Source organism: Chrysemys picta, chromosome 12 (assembly GCF_011386835.1).
Source record: "Chrysemys picta bellii isolate R12L10 chromosome 12, ASM1138683v2, whole genome shotgun sequence".
Taxonomy (NCBI): Eukaryota; Metazoa; Chordata; order Testudines; family Emydidae; genus Chrysemys; species Chrysemys picta.
Genome location: NC_088802.1, coordinates 44,397,629 through 44,412,907, shown reverse-complemented (window position 1 = coordinate 44,412,907; position 15,279 = coordinate 44,397,629). Strand labels below are relative to the sequence as shown.

The following is a 15,279-nucleotide window of genomic DNA, read 5'->3' as shown; positions in this document are numbered from 1 at the left end:
AATTGCTTTGAGTACTGAAAGACCTCAGCTGCCCTCACAGATGCATTTGAGTACTGATGGCTTTAGGGGAAGTAAAGTGCACATATCGAAAGGCAGATGCTCCCTAGCTTAAAGCATCTCTTGCTACAAATAAAGCCCATTAGAGCTCCACTCATTCGCTAATCCATAAATCACACTTCACGCCCCCATAGCTCAAGCTGCAGCTGGAGCCTTTGAGTCAGTGCAGTTCTAAACTTTGTACCTGAGTGGGGTACAAAACATCTTTCATGGGGGGGGATTTTTTCTTTCTATACCAAAGATAAAATTCTCCCATTCTAATAGCACAACCTTGTAGTCTGTTTCCAAGCAAGTGTTATTAGACAGCTATGAATGAGCCAATGTCTCTCCAGTACTAGTGGTCGGTTTTGTTTTTTAACTCACTGGTGTGGGAAAGGACAAATCGTAGCAGCTGATTTCCTTAAAGGGTGATACTGGAAATAGCTTGGCTCATGTAAAGGAGAGCTGGCCCTATACAGCAGTCCTAATAGGTCCTAGAGCAAACCATCTACTTGGAAGAGTAGAGAAGATTTATTCCCAGGACAGAAAATGCAATTTATCACAGGCAGAAAGACACTCTCACAGCACCTTGGCCAAGGAAAACATTTCAGTGCTTTCTGAAAACAGCACCTGTAGAGCATTTCAGGCATCCTCCATTGCAGGCTTCAGAAACAGGAGATGTTAAGTCTTTACAAGCAAGACCCAATACACTTTTCCTCCTAGAAGGGAGATGAATACGTTTAACCAGGCAACCAGTAAAATCCATGTTCTCTTGGGCTAGCCAGTGACATCCAGAGAGAGATCAGGATGGCGAGAGGTCATCTGCAGGTAAATCCGTTTGGAGAGTTCTGGTCCAATCCGCCGTGACGTGGCCGTTACACCATTGCCACGGCGCACAGGTATGTCAGCGAGCATGTTCTGTTGCTCCCGCTCTGAAAGGCATCTACGATAGGCCTAAAAACAGGACAAAGGAATGGTGATTTCATCCATGGTCACATTCCTTTGTGGACAAAGGAGAGAGGGAAGGGTTCCTTCACTGCTCCAGCCTTTCATGTTTTACACTCCTTTTATCAGTTCTCCCACCAGACCTCACGTGGTAGCCAAGAGGCAGCACCCACTGTCAGCAGGAATTCAATACGGACAGACTATGTGCACTGTTAGGACTGTGCCCGGAACACAACTGCAACACAAAGAAATGTGCAGCCTGGATACATCTAGAACAGCCAGTGCTGCTTTACTTATGCAGGACTGGAGATTCATTTTCCCTCTCTGCACGGGGAACACTTATTCAAGCAAGGGAGGGGATGAACTTTAGTAAGACAGAGATCTCCTCTCAATAGCTTCATTCTGCTCTGAACGCCAGTCTGTGACTTTCTGCCGGAGTCAGTGGATGCAGAGAAGTCATGTCTTCCATCACTTGCATTTAAAGCCTTCGACTCAAACTGTATCAGTCACCACTGTTGAGGAGTTTCAACAAATCCTGTGAGCGGCCTGTCTACACCGGGAGTTAATCCAGAATAGTTACTCTTGATTAACTCAAGTGTAGATGCTCTTATTCCAAATTAGTTTTATCCACTTTAGAAGTGGATTAAGCCAAACTAAGTCTTGAATCAAAGCATTCACACATTCAATTCATCAGGAATAATCAGTCTGCTTTAAATTCACACCCTGCTTTATTCCAGATTAATATTCAGACGCAGACGTGCCTCACATCTGAAACATTCAGGCTCAAGGTACCTCCTGTCAGAAGCACAAGGGAAGGTTCCTTATGAACTACCACTAATTATTTCAAATATTTGTGGGGGAAGGGGGGAGTGAACAGGAAAAGAGCCTATCAGGCAGTCCCAGTTTTTCCATAGATTACTCTGGTGTCCTATAAAAATAGCTCTCCTTGTTGTCAACATCTCCCTCACATGCAATCTAATGCTTAAAGCAGAGGAATGAGGAGACTGGAGTTTTATTCCTGGCTCTGTCACTAACTCATTGGAGTGCTGGGGCTGGGTTACAATCTGTGCCTCACTTTTCTCTTCTGTAAAGTGGGGATAAGGGCCACCTTTGGAAGTGTTTTGAGAGCCACCAATGAAAGGCGCTATGGAAATACAAAGTGTTTGCCACAATTACCCCATGCACTGCCATGAGGGGACTGGATGTTTCAAACAAAGTATTCTAAGCTGACATGGGATCAATATCTCAGAATTAATCTCTATGAAGTTATTTAACACAAGTAACATTCTTCCCCTCATTGCATTAGTAGCTGTGTGTGCACAATTGTATCAATAAACGTCGGGCACCCTTACCTGATCCAGAAGCAGAGGAGAAGGGTATGCAGCCACAATGGCGCTGGCCATCTCCAGACTGACCCGGTTGAACTGTTGGATCTGCCTCTTCCAAACCTGCGAGAGTCCCTTCCCTGAGCGGTCCACCTTCACCCCCCTACACCATTCACTCTCCAGGTAGAAGGAGAAGCCGGTCTTCTCTCGCTCTTTCCTGCAGAGGGCACAGAAGGGAAGGAGAACAAGACAATCACAAAACTTATCTTTTGTTTCTCTCTCCAGTTATCTGTTGAGAGATGCAATGGCTACAGAGCAGGGAAGCCTCACATCCAGCACAGAATTAGAGAGATCAATAATAGCAAGATAGATGTGCAAAATCTGACTTACCTTCCCTACAAGTGTTAGCAAGATCCTTTTATAGGGGTGGAAAATAACCAGAGCGTGGCACATTAGAAGCAGGGCTGGCTATAACAAAGGGCACAGAGGCAGCTATGCTGGCTTTGTGCTACCAAGGGATTCCTCTTAGCAAGAGCAGCCTCAGGCCCCCTTTTGGCAGCACAAAAGGAACTGGGTATAGGCAGAAACTGGCCCAAATAATCTCTGCTTTTTATTTTTGATACCAATGGCCCAGCGCTATGAGCAACCCTGCAACAAACCAATGCACGTGCAATCTGGGGAAACAGAATTCAAGCTGTCAAACAGATATTATAAGCAGCATATAAAAACATTTTAAAGGTTTGTGTGTTTTCATGGATGTTATTGTGAGACAGAGAGTGAAGCTGCTGTGATGGGTGTGCTAGTATGGGGTTCAACTTTACACTGCTGGGGAATGACCTGTGAGAACAATTACAACAGTGTGTCTTATTATGATCATCTGCTAAATGGGGATTCTGCCTCAGTGACATCTCTCAAATCACAAATATTTTCAGGGTGAAACATAAAAGCTGGTGCTGTAGCGATTGAATCCAGCTAGAGGGCAGAGCTCTCCTTATTTACATCCCCTTTCCCCTCCAAACACAGATTGAAAAGAAGATCTTTGCTTGACACCCTCTCTCAAGTCAGACTCCAACACTGACTAGGAGAAACAAGCTCTAGGGGTTGTAGCCCAATGCACCACCTGTTTCAATGCAAGAGGCACTAACACCGTCTGCTCTAAGGCACCCCATCAATGGCTGCTCAGCACGGCCTGGTCTTTGAGGATGTGTCCTCACTGTGAAAAAAGTGTATTCTTAACTCAGGTTAAAGTAGCAACGAAGACACTGCAACTCAGCTTTCAACTCAGGTTCAACCCCAGGCTGCCCTATAAGCTTTAACTCATGCTGCTTACCCAAGTTAAAGCAGAGTCATTGTGTCTTCACTGCTATTTTAACCTGAGTTAGCTAACTTGAGTTAAGAACACACCGTCTCTTTTGCAGTGAAGAACGTACTACACTGTGTAGCACTGAAGTAAGGCTGTATGATCACTGTTCCCCTCCAAAACTCATGAAAATGAGGCCTCTCGTGAGGATATCTCCAAAAGCAAGTTGGCTTATAAAATAAACCCCATACGCTCACTCACTTGAATGGTGCTTCAGCTACAGCTTTGGTGAACATACTGGCAAAGTCTCCAAGTTCCTTCCAACTCTCGAGGATTCTAACCTGGACTCCTGTGTGAAGCTGCAGATCCACCAATGCCTGTAGACATGATAGGGCCCAAGCGTGAGTGAGCTGACTCATCCCCCAGCACACACCAGCCTCAAGTCCAATCCCTCCCCTTTTTGCTTAGGTCAGACATTTAGGGGATGTTTTGGGAGGGGACACGAACCCAAGAAGCCTCCAAAAACAGCCACACTCGATCAAGAAACCAAACAACACATACAAGATTGTGGAGTAACAAGGGGCCTTCATAGGACTTAGCATCAGAGGTGGCAAGGTGTTTTTGGGACGCTGCCCCAGTCCCTTATTGCAGCCTGCTGTAGAACAAGAAGGCTGCCTCAAGTCAGCTGGCTCCCCAACATTGGAATGGCTAGTTTGAAGCATTAAAAGATACAGTTTGGGATGTTCTAGCCATTGCCTCTTGAGTTGCTCTATAGAAAAAATGTGCTGCATGCCAATTTAATGCAATTTCAGTTGTAGCAGATTAACATCTCCATAAAGAGGCCCGTTTTGCACCATTTACCCCATCCAGTGTTCATTGCCACCTACTGCACACACTCTGGTTAGGGTTATCCACTGGGTTGTGAAGAATGATGGGTGTTACATCAGAGATCTACATAAAGGGAATGACATCTGAAATTGACATGGAGGAGACACCCTGGTCTCCAGGGAAGTGGGATACATGTGCAGCATTAGGGTCCTCTAGCAGCTAATCACAGATGAAAATCTCCACCTCATTCAGGCTGCCTCCCTAGCAGCAAGGAGAGTGCGAGAGAATGCGCTTAGACACACAACACGGCCAAAAGAGAGAGACAAAACCAAGTACCTGATTCTCGCTAACATCAGAATCCTTGGGCCTATCCTGTTTCTATTAGATATGTTCAGGTCAGTTCCTCTTTGCCTATGGTAGAGAGCTGAGGCTGAAAGGCTCTCCCCACAAACTCAGGTATTAAAGAGGGTTGAATTCCCCTCACCACAGAGTGGGTCTTCTCAAGTAAAATGCTAAATCATCGAGAAAGCCAGGAAAGCAGAATAATGCTCCAAGTTTACCCACTTCTTCCACTTCCACCCTGGACAGCTCTGGGCCAGAATCCCCCTTTCCCTTCCGTTTTTTCCGTTTCCCTTGTCCTTCTACTTGGCTTCCATTCAGCACTGCCTGCCGCAGCTTCTTCCGGGACTGAACTTTGTGAGATCTGAGAAGAGAAAGAATAGCCCAGGAGTCCACATCTGCTCCAGTGTGAGCAGAAGGCACTGTAGGAATGGTGCAGGAGTGCAGGCTGCTCGGGAGCTCACCGTTACCAGCTGTCCCCAGGTGGAGACGCTGTATGAAACAGTGAAGGAACTCTGCTGCTGTTTTTCATGTTTCAGCCTTCGCCAGTAGGAAATACAAGTAATGATGCAGAACACTTATGGCATTCTAGCTGTGGCTACTGCCAGCACTTATTCTGCAAGAAACAGCATAGAAATCTCTGAAGGGAGAATTCTAACCTGAAATATTTCTCTAGTTCGACTACAGCCAGTGCTAGAGTTTTCCCAGGAGCTCTCTCCATGACACAAGCTACGAAGCTCCGTAAAGTCTCTTTCGGTCCTTCTGTGCCACCCTGGACTTCCTGCAAAGAGAGCCAGGAAATACCATTTAAACCCCCTTTGAACCATACAGTTCAGGACAACACTAGCAAAGAGCAACCTCAGGCCCCAATCCTGCAGCTGAAACTGTGCAGATGTAAGGGTTTGCACAGACAGATCCACTTGCAGAACTGGAGTCTCAGGTTTCAGTGCTGCAGTTAAGTCAAACCCCTCAACATGCAAATAAATTTCTGCACTCCCAAGGCCTCCTTCCAATACAGCAGCAATGGGGCGGGGCGGGGAGGGAGAGCGGGAGGTTCCATCTCGCCAGTTCAGAAGGCTTGACAACATTGGGACATTCGTATTGTTTTAAAACAGGAAAATTGTTATTCGCCCTAAGCCTCCAAACAAACCTCCATAAAAAGAGAAATGGGTAACCCAACTGTTTGAGCAAGGCACGTTCGGACAGCACATAGAAGCCACAAGCAACCTCACCTGCCTGTAGCTGTAGATCATGGATACAAAATCCTCCAGGCGAAGCAGAACCAGAATATTGGGTTCTTCTATCCAGCTGCCTTCTTCAACCTGCCCAGAGTTGAACACATACTGAATTCAGGATATTTGTGAAAGCGATCCTATTCTGATCCTAGCTTCGTGTATACCAGGGTTTTAGCCACAGATGAAACATTTCAGTCTGAGAGCTTGTTAATGACCCATCTCCCTTACATTGATGCTCCTGCTCATTGCTCACCAAAAGGAGGCAGAAGGGCAGAGTTACTCAGACTGCTGATGAGTTTTATAGTGCACATGTGGCATCAGTTTATTAGTAATCGGAGAGCGAGAGTGTGCAAAAGGCTGGGAACAGCAAGAGACCAGTGAAACGCGACACCAAAGTGAAGAACATTAAGAGAGCTCAGCAGAAAGAAGGGTCTGAGGACATGGACGATTCATTGTGTTTATATAGCGTTAATAGATAGTATCAATCTGCTTTACAGAGAGTCACTAGTAGAAAAGATTCAACAAGGGGAAGTGGCACAGTGGCCTGGAGTGAGGGGAGCAAGTTCCAGATCAAAGTGAACAACAGCTACCCTTCTGGGGAGGGATGAGAACAAGAGAGAGGAGTGAGTGATTGGGGCAGTAGATGGGCACAAGGTCAGAAGTACTGTGGAGAGAATATCTATTGATAAGTCTGAATATCAGCAAAGGAATCTGAAATTGGATTCAAAGATGGCTAAGAAGTCAGCAAAGGTAGCATGGAGGATGGGGATGTAACGGTTCCACTTCTGGGAGGAAAAGCAGTCTGGCCAGAGCATAGCTAAGATTTAAGAAGACCATAAAAGGGGGATTTAGAATAGTCCAGAATGGGAATAAAGGTGCAGTTAAGCATTTCAGAGGAGTAAGGCCAAGACCAGGACTGGCACTATCTCAAGGGAGAGGCAAAACAGAAAGAGTTCAGATCAAGGAGAACATTCCAAGATTTCTGCCCTGGCAACCAAGGCTTATGGTCCAGGTTTATTCCATGTCTCTGAAATCACTAAAGGAGTTTTAACTCAGGAGAAAGACTAATTTCTGAAACATTCAGCAGCAGGGTCAACCAGGAGCTGACAGAACCATAGCAAGCAGTTAGTGTCAAATCAGGTGTAGAAAAGGGTGTTATCTCACTAGAAATAATGCCAAAGGTTAAACGGGGGAGGGGGCATCACAGAAATAAGAAACAAAGACAGGTACATCTGGGAGCAGAATTCTGTGGCACTCCAAACAGAGAAAACAAAGGGGAAATCTAAATCTTCCTTCAGAAATGATAAAGGTGGCTCACAGGAAGCTTGAGAAGAAAGTAGCCAGAGTTACTGGGACTGGAAAAGAGATGAGATGGGAAAGGTAAGTCTTGGAGTTTTTAGTTACATAGTATGGAGAAGAGCTAGTGAGAACAAGTGGGAAATGAAGTTTTGCATGCCAGGGAAAGACAAAAAAGTCAGTCTCATTTTAAGATTCTCTGGGTAGCTCACAGACAGACACAAGGCTACCACCAGTAACTGCAGATCACCAGGCAACACAACCCCAGGTGCTAAGCACAGAGGAAGAAAAAGGTGTAAACTTCAGACATTGTGGTCCCCTACCTGAGATGACCCAGCCCTCCTCCTCCTCCAGGTGATGCTACAGGGAACAGCCTGACTCTCAATCACACAGCCACAGTTCATGGACTGCAAAGCACTGAGGACTTGCCCACCTCCTTCTACCTGCAAGAGAACTGAGATGGGTGCAAAGGTCAGGGGTCCACAATGAGGGCTGTCACTTAATTCAAGTCTGAAAAAAAAGATCAGGAATGGTACCTGGATCCAGCACCACTGTTATGTGCTTCAGGCACTCTTCTGGTCGCTGGGCCTTCAGCATGTTGGCAAGTGCCTTTTTCCTCTCTCGGTCCTGCTCCCGCTGCCCCTTCTGCACTTCCCGCTCTCTCCTCCTCTGCAACGCAGCCTGGCGAGCCCTCTCTCTCTCCTCCTGGCTGTGTTTTGACTTCTTCTGAGGAGGGGACATTTCTGAACTTGCCTCTGCCACCAGAGACCTGCTACTCTGGGCTGGAGAGACTGACAGACAAACTGGAGGCTGGTGCAAAGGTACCCTCTTGGAATCCTCTGTGGCATCATCTTGGTCACTAGCTGAAATTTCCCAGGATGAGACAGGGGTTCTTGTCTGGGTGTCAGAAGCCTTTGGCAGCAACTGTTCTCTGCAGTCAGTAACCACTTGTTCATAGTTCTGACGGATCACAGTACCCCTAGCTTTACACACTGCATCACAGCTACTCAGTTGCTGGTTCTCAGAAAGCAAAATACTAATTTTAGAGGACTTGCTGTTCACCAATTTCCCCCTTAGTCTTTCAGACAAGGGTATTATCTCCTCTTCCTCCTCATTCTCACTGCTCAGCCTTGCAATCGCATCCTTACAAGCGCTGACTCGGTCAGAATCCTGGTTACCAGGGAACTTTTCCAACCCTGGGGAAGGAGGAGAGGATTCCTCAGAGTCAGAGCTGCAGATCACCACAACCCTCTCCTTTGAAGGAGGCTGGCAGCGGCTGCTGCTTTTTACCGCAGGAGGCTGTTGTTTTAGAAAAGTGAACTTTGGCAGGTGCTCAACGTCGCTCTCATCCGACTCCAGGGACATCGTGGTCAGTCAGTCCCTTCCAACGGGCAGCATCTGGGAACGGGAAGCAGAGCAATGAGGAGCCGGCTCCAGACAGTCCCCATGCTGTGGGTGGGGATCCTGAAGGGGCTGGGTAACTTAATGACCTGTAACAACCTAAGTCTGCAGCCAGCGCCCCAGAGAGGTGACTAGATCTCGTGCTTCAAGACCCAGAGAAATAAGCCAATTTGCAGCCTCAGGGGCCTCCCGGCGAGCACGAGCCGCCAGGGCGGGTTCCCCGCGAGCGCAGGATACCCCCGAGGCGGCCGCGCGCGGGGGCTGGGGGCGCGCACAGCCTTGTCCGCGGAGAGGCGATGGCCGAGGCCGCCGTGGGGCGGACGGGGCCTGGGGAGGAGCCACCCGCCCGCTGAGGCGCCCTGGGAGGGTCCGTGCCGCCGTCTCCCCCTGCGCACAGACCCCGCCCCCCCAGGCCACGGAGAGAACCCAGGCGTCCGAGTCTGGCCGCGACGGACCTTACTCTGACCCCGCCCTCCTACCGCCCCCACATTGAAACCTGCCGCCTCCGCCTCCTCTCAGTCCTGACCGGAAATCCTGCGCCGGAGCCGGAAGTGGCCCCAACCGGAAGCGGAAGTGGTGGTGCTGGAAGATGGCGGCGCTGGGGCGACTGGCGGGTTTGGGGGTGAACAGGCTGCGTGAGTGTGCGGGGGGGGAGCGGGTCCGCACGCGGGGGGGGGTCTGGGGGCGATTAGCGGATGGGGCAGGGCTCCGCCCTGGGAAGCGGAGAGTCCGTCAAGGGGAGGCAGTGGGACGCTATCCGGGGAAGGGCAGTGGTGGGACCCGGGGGCTGGGTGGGCCTCGCCCACCCTGAACTAAGTGCAGCCCGGGCGGGGGTAGGAAATCGCCCTTTCCCGCAGTGCGGCCTCCCGGTAACTAGCCTATGGGCTGTTAGTACCGGTAGGGGCGGGGGGGGCTGTTGTGGCGCCATCTGGTTGTGTCTCAGCTGTGTAGTGGTTACAGCCTAATGGGGGGGGAGCTGCCTAGGCTTCCGAGGTGATGTTGGAGCCAATGAAAGTCTAGAACATGCCAGAAAGGGTGGCACAAAGAGGTAGTTGTGGACTGGTTACCTGCTGTGATCGAGCTACAAGGTTGTATGTGTGTCCATAGGTGCCAGATACCTTTTAAACGCACTTTGAGCTCAATGGATAAAAAGCACTTTAGAAGCGCTAAGTATTATTAACCGCCATTGCCCCCCTTCTTCCCTCCCGCCTTAGCTACCCCTTTTTGCCCATTGGTCACCCTGTCTAGAGTTCTGTATCATGCCTGATCCATAGCGGAGTATCTGAAGTTAGAGTAGTTTGATGTGCTAATAGGACTAATAGAAGTATATAGTTCTGCCAGGTCTGGGACATTAAAATCTATATGTCATGCACATCTGCCCATGCCAGTTCTTATAGGTTGGGCCAGTTCTGCTGTCAGTGACACCATTGTAATTATTAAAGTCACTGAAGTTACTCTGGTTCTTACATCTGTCCACCTGAGAGTAGAGCTGGCCCAACGTATATAAAATCTGACATGGGAGTAGGCAGGCATATATTACATATGCCTGGTTGCATATTGACTTAGTGGAGTTACTCTGGTTTTACACTTCTTGGCCTGTTCAACAGTATGTAGTAGGGAATCCTTCTACACCAGGTCAGGTTTATCTTTTTACTGTTAACTGATGAATTGGAATGGGTTCAGGTGGGCCCTTTAACATAGCAGCCTTTGTGCCCAAAAAGGAAAATCCGAGTTCTCATTTAAAAAAAACAAACAAAAAAAGTCTGTTGTTCCTTTCCCTTCCTGCCATCCAGCAGATGCCCACTTCCTAATCTCCATTTCTCTTTGAAACTGGTGGTGGGCTGGGAGGTCAGATGGGTGCTCAAACTTAAAGTCCTCTCCTAATAAAAAAACAGAGCTGTGGACAGGGCATTCTCCAGGAGAGGCTCAGAACTTCTCAATTCTGTCACCAGTTCATAGTGCGACTTTGAGTAAATCCCTTGAGTTTTGTGCCTTAGTTTACCCATCTATAAAATATAAATACTTTCCTACTACATTTGATGTTATATAGTTTTAACTGACATTTGTAAAGTGCTTTGATGTCCTTACATGAGATATATACCAGTGCACAGTATGATATAAAATAATTACATTGAAGATCAAACAAAGGTAGTTAGTTTCTTAGATAAGGATTAAATTTAATCCCAAGGCAGAGCTCTATAAATCCCATTACTTCCTTTCCCCACTCCGCTGCTATTTCTCTTAAGTCATGGCCCCTGTCTTTTACTTAATGTATTCTAAACATATATAATAAATTGTTCTTTTTAAAGACATCCACCCCCCCCCCAAATCTTTGTGACTTGCAAAGTATCCGTTATAATTTAATTAAGATAAAATTCATGTACTGCTTTTCTTTAAATAAGGAAATGAGACACTTGTGGTAACCACTGTTTAGTAAAACACTACTTAGACCTCTGAATAGAAGGATTTAGAGTAAAGTGAAAGTGGCTGCTGAGTGCATGAAAAAGAACTAATTATATGGAAGACACTTCTTATGAAGTTGAATTCACAAAAGGGTCAGACTTCCTTGATTTTAAACATTTGAATGTATTTACTGACAATGGATTTTGTGTATTTGGTTTTTAATGGAAGAACTTTGCGATGTGAAAAGGCGACATGTTCCAAGAAGGAGAAAGACGAATCACTTACTGTAACTTATTTTTTAAACCCAGGTCTTGGCTACTAGGCCATGTGCTTAAATTCATTCCTATTCAGGACAGCAATTAAATATGTGCTTCTATATTGTCCTGTATCGGGGCCTTGATAATGAAACTTTGCATTTTTATAGACACTTATCTGGGGTTGTTAAAGCTTTTTACAGACACTAAACCTCACAATTTGAGATTAAGTATTAATACCCATTTCACAGATGGGGAAACTGAGACATACAATATTTGTGACTTGACTCAATTTCACTGAGTGAGTTAGTGGAAGATAAACTCCAAGTGTCCTGAATTCCAGCTGTGCTCGTATCATTTGGCTACACTGACTGTTTTCTGTAACTGTTTCTGTAGCTCAGGATTTAAAGTTCATGGCCACAACTAATAGCAGAATGTTTGCATTTAGATGCACTGCTTAGAGTTCTGCTACTCCATTTAGGTAGCGGGATGCTTTCTGAAGTGCGACTTGGTTGTGTGCAGGAGAGACGCAATGGGTTAAACATGAATTCTCTTTATAATACATTTATTCTAAGGGCTTTTTTCTGCCTTTGGCTTTAACATTTGTTTTGAAATGACACTACTGAGCTTTGAATCCCTTTTGGCCCTGATTTAAAAGACAATGTAAATATTTGCCCATTTTGAATTAATTGCTGTAGATAATATTTTTTTTATTGTTCCTCCTTTGAATACAGTTTTGGCAGCTCCGCAGGTGACTGCGGTTGCAGTGCGATGCGCATCCAAGAAGAGTGGAGGCAGCTCAAAAAATCTCGGTGGCCGCAGCCCCGGGAAACGCTATGGCTATAAGAAAACAGAGGGTAGGTGGGTCAGTCTGTCCTGCTGCTTTATACACTCTGGATTGTGCCCTCCCCAAGTTGCCTGGTTCTCAGGGACTGTTACATGTGAAACTGCTATGTGTTTCAGAGTTCAGATGAGAGGGGCTGTTTGTGACTCTTTGCACCTGAAGGTTTAACCACCATTGGCTACAACCACACTGCATACGGAACCACTATTGTGAGAGTAGCCAGCAGAAGGCTTGAGTGACACAAGCTCCCTTCCAGATCTGCCTACGTGCAGCAAACTGAAGTTACCAATAAGAACCTGTATTGGTTCTAACTTAACTTGTCTCTGGGGAATCTGGGAGGAGGAACACCCCAGGGGGCACCTGATAAGTTAAATGCCCTTTCCCCTCACACTGCTCAGAAGCTGGGCATTTCAAGTATTGATAAAGAGGAGAATTATGCAGCTTAGTAGAAGCCAAAGTACAGATGCCTGTCACTGAGTGCCTAACAATTAGGGTGGGTTTGCTGATGGAAAAAACTGATGTAAAAGGCAATAAAAAACAAAAAAAAAAATGCCTGCAGCAAACAGAAAATGCCTTGTGCCCTCGAACTAATCTTTTCAAAGGCTAAAACTGCTTTTTGTCATTGCATATCAACTGCCCTGTATTCCCTGGTAGGAGCATTCTTACTTTAAATGTTTTTAGAGTTTGGGATAATTCCTCTTTAGGAAACATCCCAACCAATGCTGGCTTTGTGAGCCCTTGAGCAGTTCTCATTCTGCCAGCACTCAGACTATAGAGATGCTTATTCTTTTGTAATCTGAATCCATATCTCTCTGTTGCAGGCGCTTTTGTTCATGCAGGCAACACATTAGCCACCCAACGGATAATACGCTGGCATCCAGGGGCTCATGTGAGTTACTTTTTCATCTATTATAGCTCTCCACAGCAAAGTCCAGAATCCAGCCTTAGCTCTATCAAGGCTCTTCTCTGTTTCCTCAATTGCATTCCATAAAATCCTGAAATCATTGTTTCATTACCAAACGCTTTTTACAGTTCATTCAAAACCGGGTCAGTGCATGAGCCAGATTTAGTAAACAACTGGAGAATTTTGACTATTACTATTGAAAGTTTTGCACGTGAAGTTAAGGGAATTGGTTCTCATGCTTCAGGATTAGAATAATCTCTCCTCCCCACCTCCACAGCGTACAGAATTGTCTGCAGTTCCCTGAGTGTGTTGTGTGTATTGCCTTCCTTTGACACATCAGGTACTGGCCATGGCTGAAGCCAGGACATCAGACTAGTGGCTTGGTCCACTTTGTTAAATGATACATAGTGACCTAAACACCTCCTTCCCTTTCTAACAATATACTGTTCATCTCTTCCAGGTGGGGATGGGTTGTAACAAGACTCTCTTTGCTCTGGAGGATGGGATTGTGCGATTCACCAAGGAGGTCTATGTGCCACCACCCCGCAGCCCAGAGAGCAGGGAAGTGATCTGTCGTCTACCAAAAGGGGTGGTGCTTTACAAAACCTTCATCAACGTTATCCCCACCAAAGAAGTGGGGAGCTTCAAGCTAGTCACCATGCTCTGAGGCTCTGCTGCCCCACGCAGTAATGACTGGTGGGGTGGGACTGATCACCGTGACAAACCTGGCACTCAATCAAAAAGATGCCTGGAGGACTCCTCTAGATCTGAAATGACTTGTTGGCAACTCCAGTTTCCTGCTCCTAGAACTCATTGGGTGTAAATTTGAGAGTTACAAGGTAATCCGGACCGTCCTGAAGTTTCTTTGGAGAAATACATATCAAATAGATGTTCTGGGGTTCTCTAACAGTGTGAGGATGTTTAAATGTAAAACAAAAAGGGCTCAGTAAAGCTGCCTTTCCCTTCTGGACAGCTGTGCTCCAATCCAGCTAGATATACTGCAATTTCTGCACAGGAATTCTCCAGTTCTAGGTACAGCCATTTTGATTCTCAGCATTCCTTGGAACGGCTCCTGTCCTAACTGCACCTGATGTACACTGGGAATTCTGAAATGGGGGAGGGGGGAAAGAGGGAGTGTCAGTCCAAGAGTGGGAACCTGAACTCTAATCCCAACTTTGGCACCAACTCCCTCTGTAGCATTGGGCCTCAACTTCTGCCTCAGTTTCCGCATTGGTAAAACCGGGATAATGATGATCACATCTTCAAACATGAACTCTCATAACCTGTGTGTGAAGTAGGAAAGCAGCTATTCTCATGGGGAAACCGAGGCACAAGATTGCTGAAGGCTGCGGCATCAGGATCGTTACTCAGGAGTTACTGAGTCAGCACACACCAAGAGGCATCATCATTAGACTAACTATAATCATTGTTTCTAATAGGCGGGAGCTAACTGGGGTGGGGATCAGAGGCTGAGTTTGCAGCATATTGGTAACAGTTATAAACCTTCATGCAGGGAGTTACTGCAGTTTATTAGCATGAACAAGTACCAGAAGGAGCTGTCTCCACTGTTTGTGCTTATCCTCTGAGGGGAAAGTCCAGGGAGACATAACCAATCAGCTCTGCTCACATGGTGAGCTCTGGTTGTACTGTGGAGCCTGCATCTTTGCCAGAAGTTTTGTTGTAAAACTCCTCTCTGCTTAGGTAGAAGAGGGAACTCCAGGAGCTCCCTGTCCAAAAGACAGCTTCAGAGAATGAGAAGAAAATGTTCTTCTGAATTAATCCTGCAATAGCTTTAGAATTATGTCCAGTCCTGCCATGATGAGCATATTCAAAAATAAAACCCTACAGTCAATAGAAATATTTTCATGACTTTCTAAAGTTTCATTCCAAAGCAATTTGTCTGGATTTTGAGTCCCTCCAGTGTTTGTAACGCTCATATTACAGTATTGTGCAGGGCAGAGGAGCCAGTGAAAAAATAAGGCCAGATGACTTCTACAATGTTTGGTTTTAATAGTAGAAGGTGTTAAACTTCTGTTCCTATCATTTCTAGCGTAGTGTGCCTTTAAAAAAAACCTTATCCTTGCCTCCTGCCTCTTTAGATTAGTAAACTTCAAATCATTTTTTTTAGGGAGTCAGTTTCACTTTCTGGTTCTCAGTCACTGACACTAT

General features: G+C 46.3%; 2 protein-coding genes across 4 annotated transcripts; one reads left to right on the top strand and one right to left on the bottom strand.

Moving 5' to 3' along the window:
- Window positions 1-545: 545 nt before the first annotated feature.
- Window positions 546-8,739, bottom strand: EME1 (essential meiotic structure-specific endonuclease 1). Of its 3 annotated transcripts, XM_065563491.1 has the most exons (9): window positions 8,603-8,739; window positions 7,841-8,569; window positions 7,628-7,758; window positions 6,006-6,095; window positions 5,433-5,554; window positions 4,999-5,137; window positions 3,868-3,983; window positions 2,334-2,523; window positions 546-990 (listed from the first exon to the last, which is right to left on the bottom strand). In XM_065563491.1, exons 1-9 carry the CDS (start codon window positions 8,667-8,669, stop codon window positions 814-816), a joined length of 1,761 nt encoding a protein of 586 aa, XP_065419563.1. In that variant the 5' UTR covers window positions 8,670-8,739; the 3' UTR covers window positions 546-813. The 3 variants fall into 3 exon arrangements, with proteins under 3 accessions (XP_065419563.1, XP_023957423.2, XP_042697019.2); XM_024101655.3 differs by having other exon boundaries at window positions 7,841-8,669; XM_042841085.2 differs by lacking the exon at window positions 546-990 and having other exon boundaries at window positions 2,383-2,523; window positions 4,919-5,137; window positions 7,841-8,669.
- A 222-nt stretch (window positions 8,740-8,961) lies between these two features.
- MRPL27 (mitochondrial ribosomal protein L27) lies at window positions 8,962-14,968 on the top strand. Its single transcript, XM_008163931.4, has 4 exons — window positions 8,962-9,340; window positions 12,097-12,219; window positions 13,028-13,095; window positions 13,571-14,968. Exons 1-4 carry the CDS (start codon window positions 9,295-9,297, stop codon window positions 13,775-13,777), a joined length of 444 nt encoding a protein of 147 aa, XP_008162153.2. The 5' UTR covers window positions 8,962-9,294; the 3' UTR covers window positions 13,778-14,968.
- The last annotated feature ends 311 nt before the right edge of the window (window positions 14,969-15,279 follow it).